This window comes from Ambystoma mexicanum, chromosome 13, assembly GCF_040938575.1.
Source record: "Ambystoma mexicanum isolate Mex_15411 chromosome 13, UKY_AmexF1_1, whole genome shotgun sequence".
NCBI classification, from domain to species: domain Eukaryota; kingdom Metazoa; phylum Chordata; class Amphibia; order Caudata; family Ambystomatidae; genus Ambystoma; species Ambystoma mexicanum.
In genome coordinates this window covers 682,516,928-682,534,798 of record NC_090938.1, presented here as the reverse complement: position 1 = coordinate 682,534,798, position 17,871 = coordinate 682,516,928, and the positions used below count along the sequence as shown (strand labels likewise).

General features: G+C 45.9%; 1 protein-coding gene across 1 annotated transcript in view; it reads left to right on the top strand.

Moving 5' to 3' along the window:
• Window positions 1–17,871, top strand: part of MED1 (mediator complex subunit 1) — a 509,499-nt gene that overhangs the window by 189,557 nt on the left and 302,071 nt on the right. Inside the window, exons 12-13 of the mRNA XM_069634720.1 lie at window positions 12,076–12,187; window positions 12,314–12,438. Of these exons, the coding sequence (XP_069490821.1) occupies window positions 12,076–12,187; window positions 12,314–12,438 (237 nt within the window). The remainder of the gene's footprint in view (window positions 1–12,075; window positions 12,188–12,313; window positions 12,439–17,871) is intronic.

The following is a 17,871-nucleotide window of genomic DNA, read 5'->3' as shown; positions in this document are numbered from 1 at the left end:
TTCCCACATTGCCTCCCGACTACCAAGAATTCCAAGATGTCTTTCGGAAGGATCAAGCTAACACCCTGCCTCCTCATAGGTCTTACGACTGTCAAATAGACCTGATACCCGGAACAACTCCTCCTTGCAGTAGGATTTATGCCCTCACCGAGCCAGAGAATCTTCACCTCAGGCAATATCTGGACCAATACCTAGCTAACGGGTTTATCCGTCCTTCTAAATCTCCAGCTTCCTCGGCTTTGTTCTTCGTTCCGAAAAAAGGAAGGAGACCTTAGAACTTGTATAGATTACCGCGCCCTGAATCAAATCACCGTTAAAAACAGATACCCGTTACCTTTGATCCCTGAACTCCTGGACCAAGTCAAAGAAGCATGCATATATACAAAGTTGGATCTCAGAGGAGCCTACCACTTGGTACGAATAAAAGAAGACGATGAGTGGAAGACGGCCTTTCGCACCAAGTATGGGCTATTCGAATATCAAGTGATGCCCTTTGGACTTTGTAACGCTCCTGCCGCTTTCCAGTATTTTATGAACGATGTCCTTAGAGAACTCATAGATGTGTGTGTTGTTGTCTACATTGATGACATCCTTGTCTATTCATCATCTGAAGAGGAACATCAGAAACCCGTTAAAAAGGTTCTCGAGAGACTGCGTCAACATAACCTTTTTGCCAAGCTTGAAAAATGCGTTTTCAACGTAACTGAAGTTGAGTTCTTGGGATTCATATTGTCACCTAATGGGGTTCATATGGATTCAAAGAAGGTCGATGCAATCATCAAGTGGCCATCACCAACCTCGGTAAAAGGAGTTCAAAGCATGTTAGGCTTCGCTAACTTTTACCGCAGATTCATCCCTGAATTCTCTCGGATAGTCCAACCCATCACCGCTCTGTTAAAGAAGAACAAACGTTTTGAATGGTCTACAGAAGCAGAACAAGCTTTTCAGGACTTAAAAGCTAAATTCATTTCTGCTCCTGTTCTAAAACATCCTCGCCCAGAACTCCCCTACATCGTGGAAACGGATGCTTCTAGTCTTGCTATGGGGGCAGTGTTATCACAAAGAGATCCGGTCACACACCAATTACATCCAGTAGCCTTTTGGTCCCGCAAATTCTCGGCTTCCGAGATCAACTATTCAATTACAGACAAGGAACTTTTAGCTATCAGATCGGCCTTTAAAGCCTGGCGGCATTATCTTTTGGGAGCCAGACACACAGTCACCGTAATGACTGATCACCGCAATCTACAATATCTGAAGACGGCCAAAGCTCAGTCTTCCAGACAGCTTCGTTGGGCTCTGTTTCTGGCTGAGTTTGACTTTATAATTACTTATCGAACCGGCAGTAAAAACGGAAAAGCAGATGCCCTCTCTCGGATGGGAGTTGATGAACATTTGACCAATCCAGAACCAATACCCATAATCCCAGAACAAAGGCTTTTGGGGTTGGTCAACGCTCAATCCTTTGAAGACATCAAGACTACAGTCAAGTCACTCCTAACTCCGGCCGATTTGCAGGACTGGCAATTAAAGGGAAAAGAATTCTCAGTGGATCAAGACCTACCATATTTCCAAGGGCGATTGTACTTGCCCTGTGAGAAAATACAAAAACAAGTAATTTCCTGTTATCACGACTCTCTAATGGAGGGTCATCCTGGCATTACCAAAACCATGGAAAAGATCAAGAGACATTTCTGGTGGCCATCATGGAAGAAGGATATTAGAGACTTTGTAATCTCCTGCGGTGTGTGTGCCCAGAATAAAAGTCAGAAGGAGAAACCAGCCGGCCTGTTACACCCTCTGGATATTCCTCCCTGTCCATGGCATACCCTGTCCATGGATTTCATCACGGACTTACCTCCATGCTCAGGGTATAATACCATTTTAGTAATCGTGGATCTATTCTCCAAGATGGCTCACTTCATTCCCCTGAAGGGCCTACCTTCGGCTTTGGTATTGGCTCGAGAATTCTTAGAAAACATCGTTCGGTTACACGGTTTTCCCTCGGTTTTAATCTCCGATAGGGGAAGTCAATTAATCTCCCACTTTTGGCGAAGTTGCTGTCGTCTAGCCCAAATTGATGTAAGACTTTCAACCAGTCACCATCCCCAAACTGACGGACAAACCGAGAGGACAAATCAGACTCTAGAGCAATATCTGCGTTGCATGCTCCAACAAACTGAAAACCCTTGGAAGGATATTCTTTGGATCGCTGAATACGCTTACAACAATTCGACTCATTCTGGAACCGGGAAGACTCCCTTCTTCCTATTATACGGACATCATCCTAGAACCTCTAATCTGGATCCTCCCCAAGAATTCGAAACACCTGCTGTGGATCATTTGCACTCTGAGATTACCCGTGCTTTTAAAGAAGCCACTGCCCATCTGCAAAGAGCTAAAGCTCAAGTCAAAAAGGGAGCAGATCGACACTGTAAAGAGGCCCCTCACTACGCAGTAGGAGATCAGGTCTGGTTATCCACTAAGCACCTGCCTCTAAAAGGACCCCGCACCTTCAACCCGAGATACCTTGGACCTTACCCCATCTCTACCATAGTTAATCCGGTGGCGGTCAAATTGGAATTACCTGCGCATATGAAAATACATCCAGTATTCCATGTCTCCTTATTAAAACCAGTACAACCAGAAACCCGATTGGCTGACCTCCCAGAACCTGTTTTGGTAGACGGAGAACTCGAATTCGAAGTAAAGAACATTCTAGACTCCAAGATCTCCAAATCTAAGTTATATTATCTGGTTGATTGGAAAGGATACGGCCCCCAGGAAAGGTCTTGGGAACCCTCTGAATATGTCCACGCACCTCGTCTGGTCAAGAGATTCCATCTGAATCACCCCGACAAGCCAAAACCCCCAGAGAAGACACGCTTAGGAGGGGCCTTGAGGGGGTGTACTGTCATGATCACTGCTTCCAAGGAGCCAGGACCAGCCCAACGTCCTTGGAAGCAGGCCCCTAACCCTAATCCTAGGCACCAGCCGGTCCCCACGGGGACCTTTTGGACCATGTCCTGGCGCCGGTGGCACCAGGCTCATCAGAATCATCGGTCCCGGCACTGGAAGCGCCGGGCTCATAATATGTGTGCAGATGCTTGGGTGGACTTACCTGCAGCAGACCATGCTGCTTACTTACCAGCCTCTTAGAAGTCCTCTGTGAACAGGAACTACTTTCTTACCTGGGTGGGGCAAGCTCCACTCCCTGGATTCAGCACTGGAAAGCTTCTGGAACTGGAACTCTTTTCTTACCTAGGCAGGGCCGTGGAGGAAGACGCCTCATCACTCCAAGGCTATTTAAACCACACCCGATAGACGAAACGTGCTTCGCGTTATTCTGCATCTGCAGCAGAACGCTCACCGAGTCTGTTCCAGCCTTTCTTCTTACGATCCCGAATCTGCAAGAGTCATACTCACCATTCCTGCATCCTGAATCTGCAAGAAGCATACTCACCATTCCTGCATCCAGTCGACAGCAGCACCTGCAGAGACAAGAAACAGCAGGTTAGCAAGGCAGCCTTATCTCGCAGTGCTACTCACCTGATCCATCGGCTGCGGTCATTTTCGGCACGCTGCACCTCTGCCTGCGAAGACAAAAGCATTATCACTACTTACCGGCACTCCGTGAATTCTGGATTTCTTCACACTGCATCGCCGCCTGCGGAGATAAAAGCATTGTATCTACTTACAGACATTTCGCGGACTCCGGCGCTGCAAACCAACTTCTGAAAGACAAAAGAAGAGACAGTAGACAGGTATTTACTTACGCCCATCGCGCTCTTCGCAATGGAACGCCTGCTCTTCAGCACGAACTACGCTGCAAGGAAAAGACAGTTAGAGCGCTTGCATTTACTCACGCATTTCCAGGCGCTTCACTCCATCTTCCTCAAGAGTCCTGCAAGACAAAAGGGAGAAAAGCATTATACGAAGTCCTGTTCAATGTTAACGTGCCTTGCACCTAAAGACTATAAAGACTAAAAGGTGTCTGGAAACTCGCTGCTCGTGCAGTTAACGACGGTACCGGTCTTCTGAGTCCAAGAGGCCTATGTTTCATCAGTGAAGGAACTGGCAACAGCGCCCTGCACCAGACGCAGATGGAGAGCCCAGCATTCACCTATCTAAGGTGAGCACGTTGACCTGGGGGCTCTACGGAGAGGGAGAGAGAGGAAGAGGAACATTGAACAACCCAGACCATTAACCCCCATATTCTTTCACCTGCAGAAACCTCACCCTACGAGTTCGACACACAGTGCGAAGAGGTTCGACCCCAGAAGCCCATCGGGTTCTACACATCACCTTTCGAGTCACAGACACCTTCCTGCCAAGATCAGCGCCTCCGTGGGAATCAGTTGAGCGTTACACTAACCTCTTCAGAAAGGCAGTTGACGACGCTCTGGAGAATGCGAAAAAAGAATTTGACACCATAAAGACCTTGGACCAAATCTCAAAGCCCCCTAACAGGCAGGGATTTGGTAACAAGCGCTTTTTTCGTGGCCAACGCCAGCAACAAAATCAGCAACAACAGTATTCTGCCAACAACTACCAAGGTAATAGTGGCCAGTACAATCAGAGAGGTCAACGACGTGGCAAGTGGAGAGGCCGGGGTTCCACCCCTAGAGGCTCCCAAGCCACCAACAACACCAAGTGACGCGAAGATTCGGTTCCCCTCCCATGCATCGCCGGTCGGGGGCCTGTTAACATCCTTTCTTCTAGCATGGGAGGGAATAACATCAGACCGCTGGGTACTATCCACTGTAGCCCGCGGCTACTGTATAGAGTTCAACAGTTCCCCAACATACAGACCCCCGAGGGGACGACGCATGACACCAGAACACCTCGCCATCCTTCTCCAAGAAGTGGACCAGCTACTGGAAAAAGGAGCTATAGAGGTTGTGCCTCTATCTCAGGTAACGGAAGGTATTTATTCAGTGTACTTCCTTGTACCCAAAAAGGATCTAACCATGCGCCCTGTATTAGATCTGCACCCAGCTTTGTCAAACCCCAAAAGTTTCGTATGGTGACCTTATTGGAAGTGATCCCACTGCTATCACAGGGAGATTACATGACAACACTGAACATGAAAGATGCAAACTTTCATATTTTAATGTTGCCAGCGCACAGAAAATACCTCAGGTTCATGATAGAGGGCAAACACTACCAGTTCAGAGTGCTACCCTTCGGCATAGCATCTGCACCAAGGGTATTCACGAAAGTACTGGCAGTGGCAGCGGCCCACCTGCGCAGGTTATCCATCCCAGTATACCCTTACCTCGACGACTGGCTCATAACAGGGGATTTTTACGAGACATGCTTCTCAAACACCCAAAAGACTGTAGACCTTTTGTTTCAACTGGCTTCTCCATCAACGAGAAGAAGTCCAGCTTAGACCCCAGCCAAGTCAAACAATTCCTAGGGGCTCTAATTCGGACAAAGGACGGCCTCGTCTTCCCCTCCAACGAGAGGGTCCAAAACATGCTGTTTCAGATCCCCCACTATGTGGCAAGTCGAGAGGTGACGGTGCGCAAAGCGATGCGCTTGCTAGGAATTATGGCGTTGTGTATTTATCTGGTACCTCACGCGCGCCTGCGCATGCGCCCAATGCAAGAGTGGCTCAACAGCCAGTGGTGTCAGGCCAGCGGACAATGGGACAATCTAGTGGTGGTCTTGCAGGCCTTGGTTCTCTCGCTATGGTGGTGGACAAAGGAAAACCTGGTAATAGGGAAACCTTTTGCCACACCCGCAGTGGAAGCCACTCTAACCACATACGCATCCCTCACAGGATGGGGGGCTCACCTATCCCATCAGACCGCTCACGGAGTGTGGACTCCGAGCGTAGCATCCAAGCACATAAATCTACTGGAGCTACTGGCGGTGTTCAAAGCACTAAAAGCCTTCCAAGAACACCTACAAGGGAAGACAGTGATGGTCCTTACGGACAGCACCACAGCCATGTACTACATCAACAAGCAGGGGGGCACCCACTCTCCAGGACTGTCCAAGCTGTCCCAGAATATATGGAAGTGGGCTCTCAAACACAACATGTTCCTACTGTCATGACATGTACCAGGGGAACTCAATCTGCTAGCAGACGAACTCAGCAGAGACTTCCCTGTGCCCTCAGAGTACGAATGGCGGTTGTAAGAAGACATCGTTTTCGATGTCTTCACACAATGGGGATTCCCAGAAATAGACCTGTTCGCAACTCTGGAGAACTCACAATGCCAAAGTTGCGCCTCCAGATACCCCCAGAACCAGTCCAAGGGGAACGGTCTGTCGATTCCATGGTCAGGGAGATTTGTTTACGCTTTTCCCCCCGACTCCCCTTCTCAACAAGATTGTGCACAAGATGCACCAGGAACAAGTCACCATGATACTCGTGGCCCCAGCAGCCATGGTTCGCTCACTTGATGGAGATGTCCCTATCTCCCCCAGTGAAACCTCCCTGCCCGTACAACATGCTGTCACAGAACAAGGGCAGGACATTGCATCCATGCCCTCAGAACATGAACTTCGCAGCCTGGCTCCTGAGATCATAGAGTTTGGACATCTAGAACTCCCGCAGAGATGCATGGACATCCTCAGGGAAGCTAGAAAGCCTAACACTTGTCACTGCTATTCTAGTAAGTGGAAAAGATTTGTCATCTGGTGTGGAGGGCAAAGCATCAACCCGGTTGACTGCTCACCCACACAAATTGTTCTGTACCCGACCCACCTATTGGACTCAGGTCTGGTGTTCAATTCTATTAAAGTCCACCTAGCGGCACTTTCTGCATACACCACTTCCCAATTTAAAGTGTTGTGGTGGAAAATCCCAGTCATCAAAGCCTTCATGGAGGGGGTAAAGAGAATACACCCTCCGATAGCAGACCCAGCTCCCGGATGGGACCTAAATGTGGTACTTACCAGACTCATGGGCCTGCCCTTTGAACCCATGCACAAGGCAACTCTTAAGCACCTCACTCTTAAGACTGCTTTCCCAATATCTATCACCTCCATTAGGAGAGTAAGTGAACTACAGGCTCTTTCAGTTCTAGACCCCTTTGTAACAGTTCACAAAGACAAGGTGGTTCTGCCCACACACCCAAGGTTTGCACCGAAATTCATCTCGAAATTCCATGTGAACCAGTCAGTAGAACTACCAACGTTCTTACAAAACCCTTCCAATCTGGGAGAAAAAAGTCTGCATATACTCGATGTGCGCAGAGCTGTCATGTTTTACATGGAAAGAACCAGACCACTGAGAAAGACTAATCAGTTCTTTGTCTCGGTGGCAGCAGGAAGAGAAGGAGATGCAGTTTCAAAGTCCACTATATCTAGATGGATTGTTCAATGCATCACTCTCTGTTACACTCTTGCTAAGAGAGAACTACCCTTCAAGCCAAGAGCACATTCTACTCGAGGCACGGGGGCATCCATAGCTTTCATTGCAAATGTTCCCCTTGAGTCCATCTGCAAGGGGGCAACCTGGAGTTCGGTGCACACCTTTACAAAACAATACTGTTTAGACGCACACTCTAGATCTGACTCCCAAGTGGGACAGGCAGTATTAAGACATCTTTTCTCTACTGTTCCTTCTCATAACCCACCGCCAACTCCGGATACTGCTCGCTAGTCTATGCACAGCATGTGATTCTAAGCAGATTAACAAACATCAGAAGACAATGCATTACTTACCGTAAAAGCATTTCTGATGGTAGTATCTGCTTAGATTCACATGCGCCCACCCTTACTCCCCGCTCGGATGGAAGGAACATAGACATCTTTCTACATCTCTCTCTTTTCTGTACTCACTCACGTATAGAAGCATCCCTCAGGGCAGAAAAAATACAAACAGAGGGACCTCGACGTGTGAGGGATTGTGGGTAAAACGCACGTCACTATAGGGATAGTGTTACAGACACGCCTTGTCGACGTCCCCTTTTCGACTACGAAAAACAAAATGCAATACTCCGCAGTGACCACTGGATGTCGGACCTATGCACAGCATGTGAATCTAAGCAGATACAACCATCAGAAATGCTTTTACGGTAAGTAATGCATTGTCATCCCCTTCGTCTAGTTTCTCATGCAACATTTTTGATTACCCTTCCTACAAATTAATCGCTGGTGGCAATGGTTTACTTTTTACTACCATTGGGTGTTTTAACCGCGGGCTGCGTTTGCAGCCACAGTAAGGCAACCATGGGTGCCCATTTCGTCAAAATGGCCGGTCTTCTTTTTTCACCATTTCTTGTCAGGAAGGTTCTTCTTGAGATTTACTCTGAGTGCCAAACCAGGTTTGGTCTCTTTGTTCATTTTGTCTTTGGTGGGATTCACAAGTGAAACTCGCCTCTGGCTCCAGTATGTCTGGCAGGGGCAGGAAGGGAAGGAGGTGCCCAAAACTCTGTGCTTAATCTCCTTGGTTACAGGAATGCACCCAAAGGTAATTGGTCGGCTGGCTGTCTGGCAAGGAGAGCCACCCTGCTGTGTGACTGACAGCTAGGCTGGAATGAATGGGAGAAACCTGCATAAAAGGCAGGGCTTTTTGGCTTGGAAGGCAGAGTCGACCACTGGCCGAAGGAATCCAAAGAAGAACTTGCTGCTGTGCTGAAGCTCTGAATTTGCCTCGACAAGAGAAGCCCTGCAAGAACAACTTCTCCCCTTGAGTTGGTGGGACCAATCAACTCCAAAGTAAGCCCGTCTGGACATCCTCTTGAAGCTGGCTGAACTTCTGCTGCTGCTGTTGGAACCAAAGTGCCAGGGAATGGAACACCAGATCTAGTGCGTTGCTTTTAAGTCGGACCCGAGCTTGTGGAAGATCCTCCGGACTCCCAGTAAGCAGGACTGACCAAGCCTGAGCTACCTCCATGGAGTGCTGGACCCCAGATGCAAGGAAAGGACAGAGAGGTATCCGAGAGTCCACGGTGGTGCTTTTTGCTGCGACGCGAGGAGCTGAAATTGCGAAGTACCACTGAATAGATGTTGGTCCTTTTCTGCCGCTGACCATCCCATTGCAGAGCAGGAGTCCCCAGAAGTCCTCCCTCTTGTCCCCGTGACTGAGGCCCAGGAACAACAGGATCTGCAGAGCTGCCCAGGAACAGAAGCCAGATGGGACCATTTCTTCTAAGCAAAGGTACTGTACAGTCTAAGAGAGCTTACCTCTTAGACAGTACTGTCTTGGTTGCTTCTGTAGAGTTGCTTGCATCTTCTACTACTCACAAGCCTAACAGCTTGTGGCCCTACATTGATTCTACCTTTTCTACAAAGACTTCTAAAACATTGTGCAAGACTTTTACTTCCCTGCAAGAAGTGCTTCAGCTCACCTAGACTTTTGCCCAATTGACATTGGCTGGCCTGGCTCCCTGAATGACTCTTCTCTTTGATTGTGTGTTTAGACCTTTCCTCCAGGAAGGGGTTAACTTACTTTGTATTGAGGGGTTTTCCAAAATATTTACCTGCTTAAGAATAATTGTGTGATCTCTTGTCTTATTCTAAAACCTCTTTACTTTTACACATCTCAGTATTAATCTAAATGTACCAGTGATATATTAATGTCCACAGTGTTCTAGCTATTTAAGTTACCTGAGGGTGTAGGAAGTGTCTGTGTGTCATCCCAAATGGGTACCTGCTGATTTAGAGAAACTAAGAGTGTGTATTTTGGAGTGTATTTGTGTGTTACTGTTATATTGCTCCCTTCTGAAGAAGGCTTACTCTAACTGACTGATACATTAATAATTGTTTATTCAAGAAACCTTGTGTGTAAGTGTTTATTTGAATACTTGTCACTGTGAACCTCTGTGTAACTCCCCTACAGCTCAAATTGACCCCCCACCCCCTTGAGATAAGCCTGGCTGCTCAACATGCTACCAACCTGTGTAGTACAAACTATACCAAAGATTGGGTTCCTATTGCCAGGAGGTCAGGGTTGTTGTAGTGCACCCAAAGGGTACTGCATACAATCTTGCCTAACAGCCACCAATGCTGTTTCCGTCCCAAATTTGGGGGGAAACCAGATTGTAAAGGGTGAAGAAGACCCTTGTCTTCAATGTAGATCTGTAGCTGACTTTTGGTTACTTTTTCCCAAATCTTTCCTGGCCAAGGGAGACTTGCAATGGGGCAATAATTATTGTAATCCTTAGGATCAAGACTAGCCTTTTTTAACAGTGGACAAACAACTGACAATTTCAAGGGATCTGGAACCACCCCCTGGGTAAGCGATGCATTTACGAACTCAGTCTTAAATGGAGTAAATGCTAACGATAATCGCTTAGCTACTAACGCAGGGATTGGAAAAAGGGAGTCATTTGTAGGTTTTAGGTGTGACAAAAGGCTACAAATGTCCTCCTCTGATGCCTGCTTAAAGCTAAACTGGGCAATCCCAGTATTAATACTTTACATTGCCTTAGTAGTTTCTTTAGTTGTGTTAGGGGCATTGAAGGGGGATATGAGATCTGGCTCTATTTGGAGCCTGATATAATTCTGAATGTTCAGAATCTTTTCACTAAAGAACATGTTTAACCCATTCACATGAGATCTTAACTGGGGTATTCATATGGGGGTTAACAAAATGTGCAATTTGATCTCAATAACTCTTGGGGATGATTTGCTGCATCCGTGATTTTTCCTGCCAGGAAGTTAGATTTAGATCTAAAGATAGCCTTTTTTCAGTTATTCTATGCTATTTTTGCTGATAAAGCATGTTTAGGTGATTTAAACAAAAACCATCTGTTCTCATGGTATTTTATATTCCCATTTAAGCTCAGAGAGTTGGGCGGCATACCAGACCTTGGAACGTCTTCTAGGGATACTTAGTCTCAAGGGGGCATATTTAGTACAAATATTACTCATTATTTGAGTACCGTGTTGGAATAAGGTACACTCAGTCAGCGCATTCCCTAATTCAATACCAGGTATGCTATCCAGTTCCTTTTTTTTGCAGACAAGTTTAACCCCATTAGATACAGGGGCACATGTTTCATGTTTAACTGCCTTAATAGAGAACAGCCTAAGATAGTGGTCCGTCCACAACATGGGGACTGTATCAATCATACCAATCCCCTTCCCTCTAGCCAGGACTGCATCCAAGCAGTGACCCAATTTGTGTGAGGGTGTTTGCGTTAATATTGACACCTCATGTTGAGATAGTAGTTCCTGAAGTTGCTTAGAATCTGTCTTAGTGGTGTCCTCTAGACAGATATTTAGGTTGCCAATGCACAATAATTCCTTATGTTTAATACCTGTTGTAGCGAGGAAATCATCCACACCCTCTACCGGCCCTGGGGGCCTATAGACAGCAAGATCCCTACCGAGTACTTTGGAGTAACAGTAAGAGTCATTACACCAATCTCGAAAACACTGTCCCACTGAATAGATTTAAAGTGGTCAATCTTTAAATGGGATCGGTAGATCACTGCAATTCCTCCTCCCACCTTGCCCTGTCTATTGATGTTTTGAATTGAATACCCCTGGGGAATTAAGCAGTGAAACATGGCATGTGAAGTGTCTGTAAGCCAAGTTTCAGTCATAAATGAAACATCCAGTTTATGGGACTCAATTAATAAATTAATATCTGTGGCATGGGCAACCGCTGACCTAGTGTTTTAACAGTGCAGCTTTAACTGCGGTATGGAAAACTAAATGTAACTCGGAATAGGTACCAGTAATTTTATTTCTATTCCTGACCCACACATTTGTAACAGCGTATGAAGGGGGAAAGCCCCCTTATTGGTATTCATGCTTAGCAAGAAATTCCTTGCATAATGGATTTTGGATTTTTGTCATAATTACTCCTGAGCTCAGTAGAACCGCAATCAGCGCAGGCTGACAGAATACCTTTAGATTTGATGGCACAGAGAAGAAAGACCAGCGTAGATCAGAAACAGCAAGGTTCGCCGACCACCGCAGGCCAAACAGGCATCTCTTACCTTAAGCTACGTGTGCCTTTGTTTCATTCTTTTCTACTTTGGGTTTGAATGCCATGCTGACTAGTTGTGCTCACACCTAACTATGAAAGTGTGTGCCATGTTCATTTGTGCTTTAAACAGTGTTTTGCATTTGATTGTAGATCCTTTTTGTTTCCCATCTCAGTTCCTCGTTCGTTGGGTTTGAACGTATCAGTGACAATTGAGGGCACTTCCACGATGTGCAAACTTCCAATCGCACCTTTGATTATGGGCTCGCATCCTGTCGATAACAAAGGGTAAGAAAGAAATTGGGGCGCGTGTCAGACACATTAACAAGGAACATTTTAATATCCTATTTCAACACAAAGAAGTGAATGGACCTAAAAATGAGCCCTCACTTTTGTTTTATGGATTCTTTTTAGGACACCTTCCTTCTCTGCCATTACCAACGCCAATAGCGTGGATCTCCCCGCTTGTTTCTTTTTGAAATTCTCCCGTCCCATCCCTGTCTCCAGAGGATTTATCCAGAAGATTCAGAACTGCACAGGTGGGTTACTGTTCAGAAGAGCAAAAAGGTCCCCAAACAGTGACATCTGTGACCAATTTGCAGTCATGAGCTTCCATTCTCTTCCTCCAAACTAAGACTTCCTCTGACTATTCTTATTTGTTATCGCCTTTGTAATATTTGTATTAGGACTTTTAAGGTGTCTATGTTTTTAAAGTTGAAAGGGTTTGTTTACACTATGTTAGGGACATTTCTCACATACTTGTGGTCAGGGTATTGGGTACCTTCTTAACCCTATACACACCGGTTGCTTAGTGCTTCGATTGACTGACCTAGTGGTAGCAGTGGTCGAGCAGTCAAGCTCAACTCTTACGATAGGAAGAAAAGTATATATGGAAACACCATATTAGAGTCTGATTGGGCCTCTTGCTGGACTCCTTGCCAGATGCCATAAGTTCAGTGGAGAACCACTTCCATTTCCATAAGGAGTGAAAACGTACTGTTAGGGAGAATTATCAGAAATGTGTTAATTCTCTTATACCTTCTCTTATAGCTCTTTTTGCTGGACTTTAGGACTTTTTATCTCTCATGTAATTTTAATGTGATTTATTCTATGTGTTTCTTTTGACTTTGGAGTCTGACAAACTCCATAGGCATCCTCTTTACATTGTGTCACACTGCACCTTCAGTGCAGTGGCACAGGGAAGTCTCTTAGATTTCCCAAAGGTTTAAATACCTTCTCTTGGCGAAACTACTGTTTCCAAGAGCAGTGCAGTGAAATTGACTTTACTTACATTTTGTAACTTTTTAGACCCAGCACACACTATCTTACCATAGAGTGCTGCAGGGGGTACTTAGTATCCCTTTTGTCCAGTTTATTGTGTACATTTTTGTTTACCCTTCCTACAAAGTAATGGCTTGTGACAGTGGTTTACTTTTTACTACCATGGTGTGTTTTCCCGCCTCTGGCTCCAGTATGTCTAACAGGGGCAGGAAGTGAGGGAGGTGCCCGAAACTCCCTGTGCTTAATCCCGTTGGTTACAGGAATGCACCTAAAGGTAATTGGCCGGCTGGCTGTCCGGCAAGAACAGCCACCCTGCTGTGTGATTGACAATTAGGCTGGAATGAATGGGAGAAACTTGGATAAAAGGTGATGTTTTTTGGCTTGGAAGGCAGAGTCGACCACTGGAAGAAGTAGTCCAAAGAAGAACTTGGAAGAGACGCCTGCTGCAACTCCTGGACCGTTGGTTTTCCCGGTGAAGCCCTGCTGCTGTGCTGAAGCTCTGAATTCGCCTCGACTAGAGAATCCCTGCAAGGACGACTTCTCCCTTTGAGTTGGCGGGACCAATCAACTCCAAAGTAATCCCGTCTGGAAATCCTCTCGAAGCTAGTTATATTTCCACTGCAATTGCTGCTGGAACCGAAGATCCAGGGAGAGGAACACCAGATTGCGTGCGTTGCTTTTCAGACCCGAGCACTAAGAAGATCCTCCGCGCTTCCCCAGTGCAGGTCTGACCAAGCCTAAGCCACCTCAACAGACTTCTAGACACCAGAAGCAAGTAAAGTCTGAAGTGGTATCTGAGAACCACGGTGTTGCTATTTACTATTTACTGTCAGAAGTGAGGAGCTGAAACACAGAAGGACCGCTGAATTGAAGTTTGCCCATTGCTGCCGCTGACCTTCCCATTGCAGAGCAGGAGTCCCCAGACGTCCTCCCACTTGTCCCCACGACTGAGGCTCAGGAACAATAGGATCTGCAGAGATGTAGAGGGACAAAAGCCAGCTGGAACCATTTCTTCTAACCAGAGGTACTGTAAAGTCTAAGAGAACTTACCTCTTGATGTGTAGCCTTACTTGCTCTCAGTTGAGACCTGTCTTGGTTACCTTGCAGAGTTGCTAAAGCTGAATGTGAGTGGATGCCATGTGTGAAAATCACTGTGAGTGTTGGACGGCCCCAGATCTGAATGGAGACGCAGAGATTCTCGCGCACCCCACCTGAAGAGAATACGGAAGTTTAGCACCTCGCTTCCAGACAGCAATGCCAATTAACCAATCTACTAACGATTTCACTCCTCTGCATACACCTCTCAAACTCTAACCAAACACAACCACAAGCCTACAACACAACAATCCGCACAAACTTCACTACACTGCAACAACAAAACAAACCACACACAGACTCGCACAACAGCACACGACGACTACCGACCGTAAAAACACCCCAAACCGAGCCAACAGACTTACCGGGCTGAGGCCGCCAACAGCACATCACTGCTCTCTTGCACTTTTCCAGCTTATTCCCAATAACTCACCCCTCTTTTCCTTTTTCAGAGCCGCCAGGGGACCACTCTGCTGGTGATACTGCACGGTACAAATATCCTTTAACATTAACATATATTTAAGTGTTACACGTTTTGCTCCCTTTCTGAAGAAGGCTTATAAAACTGACTGAAATAAATTAAAGGAATAGTGCGATCAAAAATGTGATTGTCCCAAGCGTTACGGCATGTGGTTTTAAGCAAACTGTGATCGATCGTAAAAACATTTCCTATACACCTTACCTTCGTTTTCTGCACTTTAACACATGCAAAATCAACCAACGGGCGTGGCTATCTTGTGCTAATTTTATCCGTGGATTGATCGCCCTAAGTTCAAGTGCCCCTGCGGCACTAAATCATATCACCTGCCGCTGAAGCTGACATCACTATTCCTAGCGATGTTCTCCACCTATTTTCATTACATTAGTGGGCAGCGTAGACAAGCGCGCCCCCTGTCATCACCTACATCTTAACGTCAGTTGACGCAGAACCCTGAATATCAACACACACATCCTCTCACAGCACAGTGTGTCCCAAATCAGAATAGAAAACACAATTTCTAAAGGAAACATCAATACGCTACAATTTACTATGTGCTTTTATTTCACAAACAATGCTCAGAGAACATCTGGTGATTTCAATTTACCACCAATTATTGAAAGTTCTTGGGTAATAGTATCAAAACTTTATCATGAGACACACAGTGTTCCTTTCGGGAGAAAATGCACATTCAACACACCTTGAATCACAAGGCTTCGGCATCAGCTTCTTGCTTCTTGCTAGACCACCATAAACGATGACAGGTTGCTCCTTGTCGCAGGTACCGCCAAAAGGCATTTCGGTTATCATGCCATGTTCTTTCTAGCAAGGGGCGCCTGCTACCTTTTAAAAAATGTAACGGAACTGGCAACATCAAATTTGGACAATCGATCCAAGTACCCTTGGAAAATGTTCTGCACCCGGCTCATCCATTAATACAACGTTGATAGCACACACTAATATGCCATGGATATCACTAGCCTGCATACAGGTTGTGTTTACGGATCATCGATGAATAATCGTCACAATATGCTCCAACAAACAACCCATAACAATGTAAGCAAGCAATACTGATCAGAAAATGAAACCTTTACTCGTTCGTCTATAAACTCGTCTTTAAACTGAATAGTTCAACTTAAATAATATTTGGTATTTACATTCTCTTGGCGTAATGCAGAGTGTCCGCTCAGAACAACGGTTTTCATTGAAACAAAATAAATATTCCAATGTCCATTTTTAAAATGGTGAATCTTAAAATGTTTGCGGGTATTCGACAACTTCGGCCCTTCAAGCCATAGGGAATCCTCCCTTTCGTCCAAGGTCGAATAACAATTGAAGCTTCTTTAGAGCGTGTTTGCCTGGTAGGTTTCATTTCTGTGAAGGAAGGACATAAATCTAAAACATACTGTACAAGACGCGTCGGTGTGAACTCCCCAAAAGCAACATCAAACAAAGTGACCTATGTTAAAAAAATAAACAAATTGTTTGCTGGCATTCACCAGTTACACTGAAGGTCAGTAAAACAGATAATGCAAGCCACTGAAAGTCTGGTGTAACCTAAGATTCCATTTGTGTCTGTCTGAAACAGACTGTGATGGCATATGATGATATTTTATTGCATTTATAAGGTTCCAATGCGCGAGTGCTTCAAGGTGCGATGCGTTAATGCAGGGGGAACAGAGGCAACACAGAGACAACAATCTTATTAGTGTTGGGAAGTACACAATCCTTGCCCCCCCCTCGATCATCACTCTAGAAACATAACTTGTGTAATAACCCAGGGTGAGGCGTAGCCAACCCCCTCGACATTCCATTACACCACACCCCATTGCAAATAACACATACACTATAGTTTCAAGCCCAGCATTAGGAAACCTTTTTGAAATACCCCGAATGGCATAGCCCAAATGACATCTTTCTACTAGGTCTGAAAATCCATCTCTCTGTACAAATGCAGCTCTCCCATCCCCAGCGCCTCACTCAACCAGCCAACACCATCTCCCCATTGCCACGTCTTGGCGTGCCCTGTTCTCACTGAGGAATGTGCTCTGCGGATAACGTGAGACACTGACAAGTCATAAATCCAAGTGCCCGTTCATCTCCACTGAACTTCCTGTGCACTAACAACCTCCACCCAGCCATGCCTGAGCCCACCAGCTCAGACCCCGCAGTTCCTTTCATGCTGATTATCCATCTGACCCTCCCATTCCTGATCATTCAAGGACCCACATCACAGCCCTTATCCCATGTAGTAATATATTCTCCTAAAAAGCAACACACTTCTAGCTATATCCTGAGGACCCAAGCAGGGCAGATGATCGCACAAGTCCATTTGAGGGGGAAAGGGGAAAAGGGCAGGGGCAAAAAGTTGACAGAGGACACATTTGAAAAGACAATTTAGGCCATCAACACCAGAGCCATGCACTGCATGTGTGGATGTGGTTTGGGTCTAGCAGAGGGATTTCCAGGCACCTAGCAACAACAGATGTGTATGTTACCGTTTGAGGACCAGTAATATAAATAAAGGGAAGGGAAAAGATATATAAATTAAGGAATCATAAACCAGATTAAATCTGAATTATTAAACACTTCTTACCGGGAGGTGGGAGCCTACCCAGTGCACCAAGGCCCACACAAAGCCCCTTTCTGCTTCCCTGTCCGCTTACAGACCGCTACATGAGAATTCTGCCACATCCAAACCCTCCCTGAGGTTGCTACCCCTGGACTATTGGACTACCATGACTCTTTCACCACATTCTGCGTGGGTTAGTCCCTCCTTTCTGATTTCCCTTGTACTTCCTTCTCTGCTGGTACCCTCAGCTCTCCGTGTTATGTACTCAATTGAAGTTGTGTCTGTACTCGCCTTTACCATCTGACTCACACTTGGTTCCCTAACTACAGGGCCTTCATTTTAACTTGAAAGTCAAACTTGGGTGTATTTTTGCATTTAACTATGGTCATTGATTGTAACCTGCTATCCCAGTGACTATTCCATTTCACTGTACTTTCTTACCCCTCCCGCTACCTCCTTTCTCTTTCCACTTGTGGCACTTTGTGTTTCTCCCATCTACTCAAACTGCTTCTCTATCAACTAGCCTTCCCTTCTCAATAAGACTGG